The sequence below is a fragment of the Neurospora crassa genome, linkage group V (assembly GCF_000182925.2).
Source record: "Neurospora crassa OR74A linkage group V, whole genome shotgun sequence".
In the NCBI taxonomy this organism is placed as follows: Eukaryota; Fungi; Ascomycota; class Sordariomycetes; order Sordariales; family Sordariaceae; genus Neurospora; species Neurospora crassa.
This window is the reverse complement of record NC_026505.1, coordinates 5,235,020-5,251,217: the sequence shown is the minus strand read 5'-3', so window position 1 is coordinate 5,251,217 and position 16,198 is coordinate 5,235,020. Positions and strand designations below refer to the sequence as shown.

The 16,198-nt window shown below is 47.7% G+C and overlaps 3 protein-coding genes and 1 non-coding gene across 4 annotated transcripts; 2 read left to right on the top strand and 2 right to left on the bottom strand.

Moving 5' to 3' along the window:
- Positions 1-809: 809 nt before the first annotated feature.
- Positions 810-3,064, bottom strand: NCU04219 (hypothetical protein; the record flags this gene model as incomplete). Its single annotated transcript, XM_955750.3, has 2 exons — positions 810-2,922; positions 2,985-3,064. 2 exons carry the CDS (start codon positions 3,062-3,064, stop codon positions 810-812), a joined length of 2,193 nt encoding a protein of 730 aa, XP_960843.3.
- A 1,706-nt stretch (positions 3,065-4,770) lies between these two features.
- Positions 4,771-6,767, bottom strand: NCU04218 (RTA1 domain-containing protein). Its single transcript, XM_955749.2, has 2 exons — positions 6,078-6,767; positions 4,771-5,839 (listed from the first exon to the last, which is right to left on the bottom strand). The coding sequence occupies exons 1-2, from the start codon at positions 6,331-6,333 to the stop codon at positions 5,109-5,111; spliced, it is 987 nt and encodes a 328-aa protein (XP_960842.1). The 5' UTR covers positions 6,334-6,767; the 3' UTR covers positions 4,771-5,108.
- Positions 6,768-8,898: 2,131 nt separating this feature from the next.
- NCU15129 lies at positions 8,899-8,970 on the top strand. The gene has a single exon. It is a non-coding gene; the product is annotated as a tRNA-Arg (tRNA).
- A 1,183-nt stretch (positions 8,971-10,153) lies between these two features.
- On the top strand, positions 10,154-13,211 carry ad-7 (adenine-7). The gene is made up of 5 exons (XM_955747.3): positions 10,154-10,998; positions 11,166-12,149; positions 12,204-12,515; positions 12,573-12,631; positions 12,695-13,211. Exons 1-5 carry the CDS (start codon positions 10,738-10,740, stop codon positions 12,717-12,719), a joined length of 1,641 nt encoding a protein of 546 aa, XP_960840.2. The 5' UTR covers positions 10,154-10,737; the 3' UTR covers positions 12,720-13,211.
- The last annotated feature ends 2,987 nt before the right edge of the window (positions 13,212-16,198 follow it).

Here is a 16,198-nt window from a genome sequence, read left to right as displayed (position 1 = left end):
CCCGAAAGTTCGTGTGATGGGTGTATCTACTACTATGTATGGATGTGGGATGTACTATAGTACTGTATGTAGCGTGGGGTGACACACACACCACAACCCACCACACATATGTACACACCACCCACATATCGTAAGCTTGGACTTGAAATCGTCGGGTTCAGTTGTTGCTCAATAGGGACAATCCAAATCTCCAATTTACATACATACGAGAAGAGCCCGACGGCGAGTTCGGTTGACGTGATGTCCGGCTTCTCTACTCTGCTCCAGCCCGACTTCACCTCCAGTACACTAAACAGATCGGTTTCTTTGTGCTCTGTGGAAGGATCGCTGACTCCGATACACAGCAGAGAACACACATCAACCTTCAAAACAATCACGAAACAGATTCATAATGTGAATCATCACTATGGTCATCTCGACCTGATATTTTCGGGCGTTGTATTCGTAGCTACCATCTGCCTTTTTTGGGCCATGTCCATGTACTATATAGTGTACATTGCGACAAAAGCTGAAACCAAACATTGCCGCCTAAATGCTACTGTAGTAAAGGAATGACGGTCGTAGTATTACTAGTTCTACATAGCTCGTATGCCGTAGAGTTCTAGACCCCCCAAGGCCTGATCCCTCTTTACCTTTACACCTGATCCTACATAACAACCAGACCACCGGTACCGAGCATCCCGGAGAGCCTCCCATACACTATACACACCCATCCAACCCAACTACACTCATCAAACTAACCATCCATCAATCCAATCGACCGACATGCTGGGTCTTTGCCTCACCCTCCACAACACACCACCAACCACTCACTTCCCCCAAGCCAACTCCCCCGGATCCTCCCACTTGATCGGATGCACCAACATACTCCTCAAACACATCCTCCCCGTCCCTTCTTCCTCCTCCTTCCTACCACCCCTCAACCTCCCGCCCGTCTCCCCACTACTCGTCGCCTTCTCCCCCTTCTCCCCTCCCGCCGGTCCCTCTACCTGCGCGTACCCAAGCCACCGTCTCCAAACCGTCCCCGCAAACTGCGCATCATAATACCACGTGCTCCCCTTATGATGGTACTCATTCTGGTACTGATACGGACTTCCTTTGCCGCTGGTGGTATGGTCGCGTCCGCCGTTGAACGTCCGACCAATGGCTTCGAGATCCCATTGGCGGTCCAGGTATACGGGATGGGGCGCGTAGACGGCTTTAAGACCGTGGTGGAGGGCCATGGTGGCCGGGAACATCTCGGTGAACATGACGTGGTGGAACCGGTGGGTTTCTTCGTGCATCACGTTGAGTAGACGGCGCGAGAGGCGGGAGGCGGTGATGATGGAGGCGCGCCGCGGCGGAGGGGGGTGCGAGCGGTCGTAGCCGGTTATGTCGAGGTGATAGACCCAGCCGGAGGATTCGGCGTCGAAGATGGGGTTGAGGGTGATGAGGTCGGCGTCTTCGTCGATACCGCAGGTTGTGAGGTCTTCGGGGACGGGGGGTGTGGTGGTTGTGGTGGCTTCGAGGTCGTCGTCGGGGGAGCCCGCGCGAGGTGGGTGATGATGGTGGTGACGATGTGCTTGTGCTTGTGCTTGTGCTTGTGCTTGTGCCTTTGGTGGTCGGTTCGCATATGGACGCGGGTTCACAATAGTGACAGCGTTCTTGGGGCAGGTTGGGGGAAGGAAGGACACGCCACGCTTCTCAGAACGGAGTCTCAAGCGTCCGGGATAGTGGACGGGACCCATAACCGGGCCATGGCCACTGGCAACAGTCTGGTTGTGAACGAGTTGGGTGAAGTTGTCCCAGCTGCCGTGATAGTGCGGGATGTAGTATCGCTCTGAACGCTCCCACATTTCGTGACGAGACTGTTTCTTGGCCCAAATGCCGAGACGATCAAAGAACTCGTAGTAATTACCTATCCACCGCATGTCCATCTCCCAGTTCCAGAAGTGGTCGTACTCCGGGTGTGTCTGGGCAAAGTGTTGGAGCGGGAAATGAGCACTGCGGTAGACGCCGTGGATGCTGCTAAAGCTTGGGTTGGTGAACGACCGGGCGAAAGGACCTGGATAGTAGAGACGCATTTGGTCTTCAGACCACAACGTACAGAGGCTGTGGAATTCCGGGGGCACGTTGTCATCCAACACCTTTTGGACAGCCTTCGGATCTGCCCAGATGGGCTCGTCGTTATCCAGAACATGAAGAAGGAAGTGCACCGTGTACTCGCCTCCTGATTGTAGCGAAACTTCGGAAATCATTGCACGGAAGTTGAGGATTGCGTGTTCCGTCCAGGGAAATCCGACATACAACCGTACTACAATCGCCGTGCGAGCAATCTTTTTGCGCTTATGTTGCTGGAAAACTGGTTTCTGATCCTTCTCCATTTCTCCCGTGGGAGCACTTGCGGTGTTACCGGGACCTTCACCGAACCGCTCTTTGTTGACTTCGAGACACCGGCTCTGAGCGTTACCCCAATCGACGTTGCTGTAGTCAATCTTGCCCGTTCTGGCCCACACAATGTCGCTTCCGTTTTTCTCGGTATCCATTCCCACATCCAGGCCGCCATCGTCGTAGCTGTAGCCTAAACCATATGGCCCGTATCTGCCGAATCTGTCAAAACAAATATCATCCCTTAAGCCAAAGAGCTTGTGTGAACCGATGACAGGCTCCGGTAGCCCCTGTGGAAGACCGTTGTACGCAAGGACATTGGGAACAGGTATTGTCTCCTCTTTGTCGAGGTAACACGGCTTGACATCGTGATACTTGCTCACATATCTGGATGACTTGTAGTCCGGCTGTGGGACATACGCCGTGGGAGTATGTGTTCTTGAGAGGCTGGCTGTAAAAGGTAAAGTTTTGTGCTGTTCATCCCTCCTTGGATATTCTGGCTTGTGGTTTTCTACTGGCACTAGAGTCTTGATACCATGAAAGAAGCCATCAAGGCTAAGTAGTGTATGTTAGTATTGATGTGAAGTTGGGGATAAATCACTGCCATTTCCACTTACCGCCTGAAACGCAGCCATTGAGGCAAATTTGTTTCCTCCTTCATCTTCCTCTTCTCATACGCGTCTGCCAGTAAGAACATGAATGTGGCTGCGTTCTCCTCCTCATCGATCTGGGCTTGTGTTTGTGTCTGTATCCGGGTTTCTTTGTGGGCTTTGATCTCGGGGGCTTCGCCATGTGTTATGGAGACACCACTTCTCGAGAGAGTTATCGCCGAAAGGGCAAGTACTGCGATAGTCCATAGTATTACTCTTCGATATAAACAGTGGCTGATCAATGTCCGCACTTGAATCCTCTGCTTCTTGCGAGCCGTGAAAGGGAGGAGAGGCTTCTCTTTCGCTGTAGATGGAAGACCGGATAACGGCTTGGATGTCCGGATCATGAAGAGCGTGGAGACGGACCTACGGATTGGCCCTTGTAAGCTGGGTTCAAGGCAATCGTATGGTTTAGGCCGGAGAACTCTAGGTGAAGGTCAATATACTTGAGATCATGCGAGTGAAAACTCGCGCTTCATCAGCTGGTAAAATAAAGCGTTGATGACAGAAAGAGATGATCTGGAGACGGGAAAGGGGCTCGAGAACTCGTAAAGTTCTCTCATGGGGAAATGTCCCATCTTGATCGGTCCTCGCCGGACTACCTGGAAACATTGGCCGGCGATGCAGGCACAAGACACAACATGGTTGCAGAACAGCACTAAGGCAGCTAACGAAGCTCACTCGATCATTTGCCTTTTGCGGAGGAATGTTTGTTCCTAGCTCTACTCACTAAGGCCGGGAGAAACTGAGCTGACATGTCGAATGGCTTCAGGCGGGACGTGGAGCCATCGGGGGGCAGGGAATTTTGGACAGCAAAATTCGCTTCGGAGGAGCCCAGTGACCGGTACCTTTCATCCTTCTCCATGAGTACAAGCAGTTCAAGGAATATGAGAGTAGTGCTTCCTGGTTTCAACACTCTCATGGGTTTGGAGACGGAACTTGGGCACAAGCACAAGAAGAGACTCCTAGTCACGACAAGATAACGGCGGACGGTTTCTCGGACCACAACACAACCGTACCTGGCGATGGCGAGAGGATAAAAGGCTGAGGAACTTGTCCAGAAGCCCTGACAACTAAGCTGCCGGGTCATGGGCGCTGGTCAGAAGACGAGTCAACAAGAACACGAGCCAAGCGTTTGTGACGGACTTGGGTCTTTGCACGAGATATCAGGAGTCTCGAAGTTGTTGGAGCGCAACATTTGCGGTACCAATTGTTGGAGGAGGTGGTGTAATCAAGTCGAGTTCTTTGAGAAAAAAGAGATTGCGGGAACATCCCGCCAAGGTAGTCACGATACTAGAATTTGGAGGTGTTCGCCCCCAGGCTTTCCGTTTGCATTAGGCCAGCTACCGTTTGCTAGTAAACGTTAGTGTATCGACGTTCATTGCTGTGTATTTCCAAACAAAGCCAAACAGTCTTCAGCAATGAAGGCGCGTTTTCGAGACGAGCTCGACGAGTTCCTTCCCCGCATGCCTCCTATCGCTCACTTCGTTAAGGTGTGCCTTCCATTTTAGTCCTCAACGTCACCTTTTCTTTCTGTCATTTCAAATTCTTCATGGCCGACAGCTGGAGCGCGATCAAGTGCAGTTGTCATACACCGACGTAATCACTGCTGTTTTTCTTTGCCGTGTGCACTCGTGAGACGTGGCGAACGCAGAAAACTTTTCAAGATCGTGGCCATGCCCTGAAGCACAAGCATGTATGGCCGACTGCTTGCATGGCAGCCGTCCCGGATTCGCTATTGTGGCCGTCTTCCCCTGACGCATACGATGCAAGTGTCTTCACATGCACAAGATGACAGGAGCCCATCACCCCATCCAGCCATCCGTGCAAGAAACAAGTGGACAGATGGGTAAGAAGATTATGTAGGTATCTCTATCATCTCTCATGACTGACATATATGCCGTGTATGTGCGCTGGTACGTATGCTCAAGAAAAAAAGGAAAGCCGTTGTTGCGTCTCTTCGCTGGCCGCCCGCTCGATATCCTTTTCCTCTTTCCTTGCCGTGACTTCATTAGAGGTAACCAAGAAACTTTCATGCTCCCCTTAAAACAACTCTCTTGCAGGGCATGCATGCATGCATGATTCAAAGGCTCATTCTCTCACTCCACCCTGCCCTTCCGAGTCATTCCCCGTGGTCGTGCCCTGCTCCTCCTTTCCGCTCCCATTCGTAGTAACCTTGATCATCTCATGCCTCAACAACACGGCTGGATCCAACACCAAGAAGATGCCCGCCGAAATGACCATCAAGGTCGCATCCAACCCGATAAAGTATCCTTCGTGGGTAATCAGATACCCACTCCACCCCTGCGCCAACTCGACCGTGCGGTACACGCTCCTGATATAAATCATGACAAACGACACAAACAGTGCCAGCACCGTCAGCTTCATGTTTCTCGTCAGTCCCCCCCGTCCATCCCTTCGGCCCTTGGCCAGCGCATACACCCTCCTCAAGAAATCCAGCACTAGGACGGCAAACACGGTCATGGTGAACAGCTGGAACACGATTCCCGCCACCATGGTGTGCGTCCCCGGCTTGGTGTCGCCTCCTTCTTTGTTGGATTCGCTGGACGCCATGCCGCCGCCGATGGCCTGGATGACGAGCGAGATGACGTCGCACGAGCAAAAGATGATGGCGTACCATTTGGCCGAGAGGACGCTGGTCTGGCGCCCGAGAATCCGGATGAGCATCCCGAGGAGAACGTAAAGGGCCGCGGCGAAGAAGGTCGGGGCGATGATGAGGGTGGTGATTTGCATGAGGAAGGCGTCGTTGTTGTAGGGACACTTGGCGGACCAGGTGCGGCCTGCCCAGCCTATTGCTTCGGCTGTTGTTGGAAGAAGCAATGTTAGTTTGGGTTTTTGCCCCCCCCGAGTGTTCATTGGGTAAGTTGCTGACAGTTGGGTGTACTGGGGTTTCATGTTGTGGATGATGTGCAGGGACCGGTGGAACATGATCCACCGCGATGGCATTGACAGCCCAGTTGACTGACATGTGCAGTGTAAGTGCAGAGATGAATGACGGACAGCAACAAATAAACGAAAAAGGAAAAGGATAATACGCACTGATAGCCCCAACCATCATCAACCCCGACGTCCACTGCCGAAACCGAATCAGCTGGATGAGATGACCGATGACACAGATGCCAAAGAGGACATCAAAGGCAATGCCGGCTCCCAGCGTTGGTCGGTACCCGTAGCTAGGGTTGACACCTTCGATCAAGTCCGGATAACATTCTTTGCGCAGTTCCATCCATGCAGTCCACAGGTCCGGGTTGATGCCATCCGGGATGTCGGACCCGGATGTATTGTTGGAGCTCATGACTTTTCTTATTTCCGGACGGGACCGGGACGGCGGTGTGTGGCACAGATAGAGTGGCTTGAAGGTGTGCAGGTGCCAGGTATGTAGGTGTCGGTATAGAGGACCTGCTGATTCGGTGTCCTCTTTCAGGGCAATGTAGAAAAGTTACGATGGTTATGAAAAAGAGGTCAAAGATCAAACAAGCGGAACGACGATTTTGCAAGCTGGAATTCAGGGTGCTTGCCGTCAAAAGAAAGAAACTGGAAAAACTGTGGGTAGGCCGGCCCCCGAGATATCCGGGAGATTAAAGTTATGTATAAAATTTGCTTCTAGTCAAAAGTCCGAGCAAAGGCGGCCGGCCGCGTTCCATAGAAGCCGTTTTCCAAAAATCCCGTTTTCGAAAAGGAAGAAAGAAGAAAAGCTAAGAAACGGCTTTGCTCACAAGCCATCAGAAAACGCGTACACTTCGAGGCTCAGATGCCTTGCTCTCATCCATCCATCCATCTTCTGTTTCGGACTCTCCCGTCTCCAAGTGGGTCTCCTTGCACTGACAAGTGACAAGAAGGCTGAATATGGTACCCCTGCTCTGGACGACACGAAGTATTCTTCACGGTATGCGGTACTGTGGTTGCGAGCAAAAGTTTCACCTTCCTGTCAGGTACCGGGCACGGACCAGTACAACGAGCAAAGCTTCGAGATTCTTTATGGGCCTCTCGAGTGCCAGAGATCGTCAGCGACGCAACCCACGGGTTCAACTTACGCATCTTATCACAGTACATACAGTACACTATTTATTCAGAACTTTGCTTTTTTTTTTCCTGAACGTGATACTGCGTACACTACATGCCATCCCTCTGGTGGTGAAAATGTATCATTTTTGCCAAAACCGGAAGGGTCTTGCAGTTGTAGTGTACTAGCGCTTTGTTGACGCAGCTAGCAACGCTAGCTAGGAAGTTCATGTAAAAGATCGACGATGATAAAAGTGTTCGTTTTGCTGATAATAACAGCGATTCTGCAATGTCCTTTTTGAGGTGTTGTGATAGAGTTATCGAAATGCATTGTTGATCGCGAATATCATGAGATTTGTGCCCGTCGTGTTTAGGGTGGAGAAAGAAATTCGTCTGTCAAGAAGCTTTTCGGGACTCTTCGTTCTATGCAAGAGGATGGTAATTCTATTGATTGATTGATACTATGTCAAAGGTTCTGCAAAAGCTGGTGGACTTGAGATATCTGCGTGGGCACAAACAAATGTGCACCTCCGCTTGAATAAACACAAGGTGGATGAAATAAGGTTGTTCGATTGGCCACTCCCGGATCTTGGCAAGAATGATTCATTTTCACCGTCAAAGGGATGGCTCACAAGCCGGAAGCACCTTGCAGAGAGCCAGCCTTGCCCATTGCCCAAAACACCGAACGTAAACGGAAACGGAATGGCCCCGAAGAAACTTGCCGGATGGCATCGATGATTAGCCAGGGAATCGAGAGATATCAGGCAAGAGTGGAAGGATTTGCAGGATTGTAGTGTAAAGAAGGATGGATAGGGTAAGAAACAAGACGGTCAACTTCCATTCATTCTGCAAAGGCGCCGGGCCGCGTCCAACCTGACCCGGCCTGTCAGCTTCTCGGGGGCAGTGCAACGTGGATGACGGCCGACGGGGATGGGGGAATCGATCCCCCGATTTGTATACTGCCGCTCCAGTCGACTCCAGATACGGAATGGCAACCGCTGTTCTAGCAAAGATATGAGATGCCCTTTGCGGAGTGCCAAGACACAAGCCTCTTGCTCGGACGGTTTGTGCATCCCGAGACGGAGGGTTGGTTTCACCGTTTCGGGGGCATTGCGATTCGATAGTCCAAGTTGTGATATTCGGCTTCAGGGCATAGCTTGACGTTGCCCTTTGGTGATGAGGAAGTTCGACTTGATCCGTGTGAATATGCCTCGAGAGTCAAGACCATAAGCGTCGAGCCAGTCGGTAACTCACTGTGATGAGCTTCACCATCCAATTTCCCTCATCAGGTAGCAATGAGAGTATTAAATGATATATTCTCATATGCCAATCTTCGCGGTTGACACCATCATCATGCGCAACAACAAGGCCAGCTCAAGAAATCAAGTTCAGAACCACCCGAGTGTGCCCAGGTCCGTCTGTGTCATCGTTAAATTCCAATCAACGACCTACCTGCTCAATGGCAGGCAGCGCAGGCTGTAAATCAGCCGAATCAGACGGGCGCACGAAGCGCCAACGGGGCACGGAATTCTGACGATGCTGACGCTCAGGCGAAGTGAGGCTTCTTCAAACTTTGGTACGCGGCTGTTTTCCGTTGTTGATCAATCATGATGCAGAAGGTGGACAAGGATTCATGTGGTTGTATTGTGCAGAGTGTGGTGGTGGCTGTGTGGGAGGATCAAGGGATGTGTGAGCGTGTCGACGGGAAGATTGAGGTTGGTCCTTATTATCATTTGGTTCAAGTTGGCTGGTTATGCGGCGTGTTGGGAAGCTTCCGTCTGCTACCGGCATATGCATTGCGTGGAGGACAGTGGAGTTGAGACTATAGGCTGTACATCCACTAAAAATCTTCAACAATGGCCGTTTGGCGCAACGGTAGCGCGTTACTTTCCGGTGGTAAAGGCTCTGGGTTCGAGTCCCAGGATGGTCGACTTTATTTTTTTCTTTTCTCTTTACTTTTGCAACCCTTGAACTTCATCATATCATTCATCCTTGCGCAACCAAGTCTTTTTGTTCCTCTTCCTCTCCGTATCATCTCCGGACTTCCAGTCTTTGAGCCCGCTTGCCTGGACTCGTTTTTTTTTTTTTTTTTTTTTGAACTCATTATCTCCACAACTCTTTTTGATCTGGTCTTTTCTTCCTTCGCCAGTTAAATCTGGGTAAACTCATAATCTAAAAATACTGTCACCCTCGATCATATTTACTGTAGCAGGTTCTCGACGGCATCTTGCCATGAAATTGAACACCTATGACAATGATCCAGTTTCAACTTTATCAAATGGCTACCCTCCAAATCCTTCAAAAAGTCCACAAGCCACTTGATCGACAGATGCTGTCCGACTTGACTTATTCGGTTCACGTGGAAGTGGTACCCGTACCAGTTCCGCTCCATTGTAGTCATTTGACTGCTTGTGACCCTTTACTCGGAACTCACAACCGGTTGCAACGTCAAGTATCACTAGCTCTATGTTTCATAGTTCAAGTACTAAGCAATCTAATACACTGGCATGTTGAAAGACATCGCTTCTGGCTTGTATAATTTGTCATGGGAGAATGCTAGATGTTCAAGCAATATCATCAGCGGCACAGTTCCCCATCTTCTGTGTTCCGGCTCTATAAACCATGGTCTGTATCACATGCCACAGCAGATGACCAGCCATCCCGTGATGGGATCGAAACGCATATTCAGGATAAATTTTTGGTACAAGGCTGGTGAACCATGTGTTCGGGTCGAGTCCCGGGACATGGTCCTGCCGCTGTTGATCCTTGGCCATTGATGATCCAAACCGCCAACCTCCAAGTTCTACCTTCCAAATCAACAATGTTCAACCGGGAATGAGGGTATCAGAAAGCGAGCATCACGAGCGCGGGAACTTATTTGTCGATGGCTGCTCAGACGGAGCTCCCTGATCGGGCTAGGCCGAGCATCGGCGTCGGTGCGGAAGCTAAAGGCGCCAGGGGAGGAAGTGGCTCCTGAAGACCTGGCATTGGCCAATGGATAAAGTCCCGATAAGAGACTCCAGGTGGATAGGCTTGCCCCGCATTTTAGTCGAGGCGGTACGACTCCACTAAAACTTTTTCTTTCCTCCTCGTGCCCCTCCTTGGCGACAGTGGGTGGTCGGTCGGGACTTTTGCATGGAATCCCGTGTCTGGACACTTGCTCTACGCTATGTAGAGGCCGGCATCTCCCAGCATTTACGATTCTCCAGACGACTTCCCCTGTGTCCCCTTGTTCTGCCCTCTTTTTTGGTTTTTTTTTTCTGAGGCTCCGCTTGCCACACTTGATCTCTCGCGGATCGTCTGTGGTGCTCGCAGATTCGCAGTTTTAGAGACTTTTCATCGCCCATCACTCACGCCCCGTCTCCGGCCCGGCTGGTAGTCCTGGCAGCAGACGAAGAACCGAAACCCGAAACGAAACCGAAGCGACTTCGGCGAATCATCGATAACGAAATTGTCTTGTCTCTTTTTTCTTCTGATTTTTGATTTTTCTTCCAGCTCCGAGTCTTATTCCATCTCTCGGCGCCCACCCCGATACTTTGTCAACCACGGAGGGACCACGGGTCAGGTCCTAATCGATATCCACTTTAGAGTCATACCTCTACCTTCGCGGTCCAGTTTCACGACCTAACTTTATCGAATCCTTCCATCCGACCGTCGAGCCGATTACAGTCGTATTAGTTTCATAAGATCCAGCAAAATGTGTGGTATTCTCGCCCTTATCCTCGCGGATACCGATGCGTCGGACGCCTCTGCCGATTTGCACGAGAGCTTGTACTATCTTCAACACCGTGGTCAAGATGCCTGTGGTATCGCGACCTGTGGTTCTGGAGGTAGAATCTTTCAGTGCAAGGGCAATGGCATGGCCTCCAAGGTCTTTGACGACGGCAAGCGCACGGTAGACCTTCCCGGCTACATGGGCATTGCCCATCTTCGTTACCCGACTGCCGGAACTAGCTCTGTACGTATCCGTCCCCTCTCCAACCTAGCACTTGTTCGATCTCAAAAGGCCGAGCCATTTTTCTATGCATTCCGCCTGTTCAGTTTGAGAGACCCTACATATCGTCAACATCCATCCTACGTCCATATGCCTTCTGGATCACCGTTTGGCTAATAGATCACCCATAGAGCGCCGAGAGTCAGCCTTTTTACGTCAACTCGCCCTACGGCATCTGCTTCGCGCACAACGGTAACCTCATCAACGCTCCCGCCCTGCGCAGCTATCTCGACCAAGAGGCCCATCGTCATGTGAACACCGACTCGGACAGCGAGCTGATGCTCAACGTCTTTGCCAACGCCCTGAACGAGACCGGCAAGGCCCGTGTCAACACCGACGACATCTTCAGTGCCCTCAAGAAGACGTACGAGAGGTGCCAAGGTGGCTGGGCCGTCACTGCTATGATTGCTGGCTTCGGTATCTTCGCCTTCCGTGATCAATACGGCATCCGCCCCCTCATTATGGGATCGCGTCCCTCCAGCACCCTCGAAGGCGGTATCGACTACATGTTCGCTTCCGAGAGCATTGCTCTTCGTCAGCTGGGCTTCAGCAACTTCCAGGATATCCTCCCGGGACAAGCCGTGTTCATCCAAAAGAACGGGCAGCCTCAATTCCACCAGGTTGTTGAGCAAAAGGCTTACTCCCCCGATATCTTCGAGTACGTTTACTTCGCCCGCCCGGATACCATCATGGATGGAATCTCCGTGCACCGCAGCAGGCAGAACATGGGCGTGAAGCTTGCCAACAAGGTCAAGGAGATCCTCGGAGAGGAGGGTGTCAAGGAGATTGATGTGATCATTCCCGTCCCGGAGACCAGTAATACTGCCGCTGCCGTGGTATCAGAGCAGCTTCGGAAACCCTTCTCTAACGGTTTCGTCAAGAACCGTTACGTCTACCGCACCTTCATCTTGCCCGGTCAGAAGGCCAGGCAAAAGAGCGTCCGGAGAAAGCTCAGCGCCATGGAGTCCGAGTTCAAGGACCGTGTCGTCCTGCTCGTGGACGACTCCATTGTCCGTGGCACCACCAGTAGGGAGATTGTGAGCATGGCTCGTGAGGCTGGTGCCCGCAAGGTTATCTTTGCTAGCTGTGCTCCTCCCATCATCTACCCCCACATTGTATGTCCGCGTTTCAACCTGCATAAATGACTATCAACGCTAACATGTTTCCAGTACGGTATCGATCTCGCTTCTCCACAGGAGCTCATCGCCCACGAGAAGACAAGAAGCGACATCGCCAAGCACATCAATGCCGATGATGTCATTTACCAGGACCTTGCCGACCTTAAGGCGGCCTGTACTGAGGCCTCTCCTGATCACCAGAAGATCACCGACTTTGAAGTGGGTGTGTTCTGCGGCAAATACCAGACCGACATCCCTGAAGGTTACTTCGACCACCTGAACGAGAGCCGTGGCACGAAGCGGAAGGCCGCCGTTGTGAACGGCACCAACAAGGTCTTGGTCGCCAATAGCGGCCCGGTCAATGTAGGTCCTCCACTAATACGAACCTAGCAGTTGAGGCTGTCACTAACACACGTAAAGGTTTCTACACCCGAACCCCCTGCGCTCATGGAGAACCCCGAGAACAGGCAGGATATCAGGTATGTTTTTTTTTTTTCGTTATATTATACGATGACGCTGTTGGCTAATAAAAGCTGTGATAGCATCCACAACATTGCCAACTCCTAATAGGCGATTTTGCGGAGTTACGGAACACTCGTAACTAAAAGGACGACGGTTCGATATTTGTTTTGCGTAAACGGTGATTGCGCTTCAGAATTTGCATCACATTGCGCATCACAGTAGAGTATGAGTACGAGCGTCTCTGGATGATGATTTTCTATATGGCATGGTATGCCTGGGACAGGAAAGTTTGTCTACTCTTGCACGCTTGGTACACAATCACAACAAACAAAAACATACAGATAGATGCATAATTACGGAGGAGGTCGTTCGGCGTTCTTTGCTTGTACTTGGGAGGCAACAAGCCGGATGGCATGACAAGCCCCATCAAAAATACTTTGTTTCTTTCTTGTTCGCGAGTCGAGAGCTCCTGCCGAGATAATCTCCGTTTTTGGAGGACTCTTGTAACATACCACATCAGAGTAGCGAGAGAGATACAGTACAGTAGTATAGAGAAGTTCTATAGCAATAGCGGATGGTGGTATATGTAAAGTGGTGGTGTCTCGCATGCTTCCCATCTCCCAAGCGTACATAACTCGGAGGTTCTGACAGGAACTCCTCGCTTAATTCCCCAATACGTCGATGGAGCGTAAGTTAGTCACGAATTAGGAGAATGGATATCAGCCTCAACCGTGAACGTAATGTACATACGCTAATCACTGATTGTCGTGAAATAACTGTATTGAGTGTTCGTCGTTGGTCCTTCCGAGGCCGGCGAACTTCGTAGTCCGGGCAAGGACGTGGACTGGAGCAAGCCGGTCGTGATGAGGATGGAGCGAAGTCAGTGGATGGACCTGCCACGCAATATTTTGAGGTTGGCGTGTTGGCTTGAGACTTAAAATCTCCCTCTCTTTCTCTCTCTCTTCGCACGACTTGCAGGCAAACTCGATTTGAATTAGGAGAGATTCTCGGTTGGCGATCTTTGATATATTGGTCAATGAGTTTCTCTCTCCTTTGTTGTTTGGCGCTTGCTTTATGGCCGAGGGAGATGTTGCTCTTCCTGCTGGATACTTTTACCTGGCCTTCACGCAATATTCCATTTCCCGCCTTTTCCTTCATATTCGAGTTGTGATTCGCTGCCCTGTTGGGTCCGTATCTAAATAGGGGGCCCAAGGAGGAAGAAAAGGGTACTAGCAATGTGGTTCATTTTATGGTGATAACGTAAAACTGAAGTGAACGAAAAGCAGGGCGACATACTGCGTGAACAGAGGGAGAAGGACGAAGCTCTTGCAGACTTTTGTGCTTCAACGACGGTTGATCATTTGGTTCAGAGATACCATAGCGCGCCACCCGGGTTGTAGAAAACCATCTTGGGAAGAATTTTACAGTTATTTTTCATTTTGACCTGAAACTGATCCATGGATCAGTTCGACTAGAAATTCGTAGACTGTAAAAGTTTATCATTTTTGAAAAAGATAATTTTGGAATAAGATAAAAGTTTAATAAAAAAATTAATATATATTAATATTTATTTTCTTATAACAAGATTAGCTTCTCGAATACTTTATTTTAATATTAAAGTATATTTTAAAACGTAAAATGATTTTCCATTAATTAGGACTATTTTAGTAGAATAAATTGATTTTGAACTTAAATTTACTTATTCAAAAAATATAATTATAATTTATATTATAAGTAAGAAGGTTAATTGATGCGGGAAGCATCGTATGTATGATTAGATCAATTGACTAGACTAGACCGGGCACGGCTTACAGCCATGCCCGCCCCCGATGGAGGTACTAGCGTGCTTAGGTACGTGCCTTGGCACGTGCCCGGCTCGCCCGGTCGCAGGAGCTGTAGATTAGCTGCGCTCTAGTGATAAGATAAGGGAATTCCTATAAAGGGATTCCTGCGCGGGGCGGCCTTCGGCTACGCCTTTCTTCTTCTATTATCTTCTTCTTTTACTTCTAATATTACGTATTATATTTATTGTATTGTAGTATTTGGAAGTACCTAGGTTACCCTATTAAGTAGTAATTATAATTATACAAGTAGTAATTAGATTATTCTTTTAATTGCGCCCCGGTTTAATAGTTAGGTATTGTTAATTGATTTAGTAAGTTCGTCGATTCGTTGCGAATTTACTACCTTTACGATTGTAAGATTCTGTATTGTAATAATATTAATCCCGCGATTACTTTTACTTCCAACTAATAAAATTAATCGCTCGTTGTAAGATAGTATTGTATTCTATTCCCTTTTTCTTGTGCTTCTTTACTTTATATTATTATACTCGCGTTAGCCCGATTCGAACGAGTATATTGAAGCTCTAATACCTTCCAATCCGGGTATTATTTATTTAATATTCGATACGAAGGGTAACTCTAGCGATTACATTTATTATAAAGATAGTTCTCATTGTTTTTCCTCTCCTTTAAGTTATTAATTGCTTGTTGTAAAGATAGTACTAGTAAAGTTAATTATCCTAATTATTTCTTTTACTATTACCCTAATTTTATACTTTAAATATATTGTAATTACAGATAGATGAATTTATATTAATACCTCTTTTAATCTAATTAATTTAATTATTATAGTAGGCGAAGATCCCCTTAATTAATAGATTATTGTACGCTATTCTTTATATAAATTATTTATACTTACTATTTATAATATCGATTATTTAAATAGTTAATTTATTTAATTTTAGATTTAAAAGTTTACTTAAATTTAAATTTAAGCGATTATTAATTTTAATTCTAATACCCCGGTTTTTAAAATTGGTATTGTGAGTAATATTATTTTAATAGTAGCGAATTCGTTCTTACTCTTTAAATCCTAATAATTTTCTACTATTAATCTTTTAGAGGATTTTGCTCCTTTATTCTTGTAAAAGTACGGCTCCCTTTGTAATAATTGTAATATAGCGATTTTTAGTTACAACGATTTTAAGTTTAATAAAGATAATGAGGGTCCTAAGCGTATTTTTAATAAAAAGATTTAGAAGCGCCTTTAGACTATAGATATTTTTATTAGAGGCGTTAATTATAATATATATTAATTTAAGGATAAGATATATAAGTAATTTATTATATATATTAGAAATGCTTATACTTAAGGAATTCGGATTGATTAATTTAGTACTTCTATTACTAATTTTAAGGCTAATATTTATTATATTTATAATAAGGTTATAAATGCTATTAAGGCTTTAAAACCTATTATTAAGGGTAAGGAGAAAGTTAAGATATTTAGTCGTTTTCTAGATACCGGATTTAATTAATTTAATATTACTATTATTTGTTATATATTATTTAATTATAATAATAGTAAAGGCCCCTCCTGCAATTTTATTATTGAGTATAGCGATTTAGAAGAGGATATTATTTATATTAAAGTCTTACCTTATTTATATAAAGTTTCTAAGAGATGCGAGTATATTCCGGTTTTGTATAATTCTATTGAATAATTCCTATTTGAATTAGTTAATTATATTACTTTGGGAAGGTTAATTAATTATAATAGTAATTTATTTTTCCGCCCTT

What these genes read in the sequence shown, in the direction of transcription:
- NCU04218 (XM_955749.2), bottom strand. Translation starts at nt 6,333, where the DNA reads ATGAGCTCCAACAATACATCCGGGTCCGACATCCCGGATGGCATCAAC. An exon ending in GATGATGGTTGGGGCTATCA is followed by an intron (nt 5,840 to 6,077) that starts GTGCGTATTATC and finishes TTCCAACAACAG; the next exon opens with CCGAAGCAATAGGCTGGGCA.
- ad-7 (XM_955747.3), top strand. Translation starts at nt 10,738, where the DNA reads ATGTGTGGTATTCTCGCCCTTATCCTCGCGGATACCGATGCGTCGGAC. An exon ending in CCATCATCTACCCCCACATT is followed by an intron (nt 12,150 to 12,203) that starts GTATGTCCGCGT and finishes ACATGTTTCCAG; the next exon opens with TACGGTATCGATCTCGCTTC. An exon ending in GAGAACAGGCAGGATATCAG is followed by an intron (nt 12,632 to 12,694) that starts GTATGTTTTTTT and finishes AAGCTGTGATAG; the next exon opens with CATCCACAACATTGCCAACT.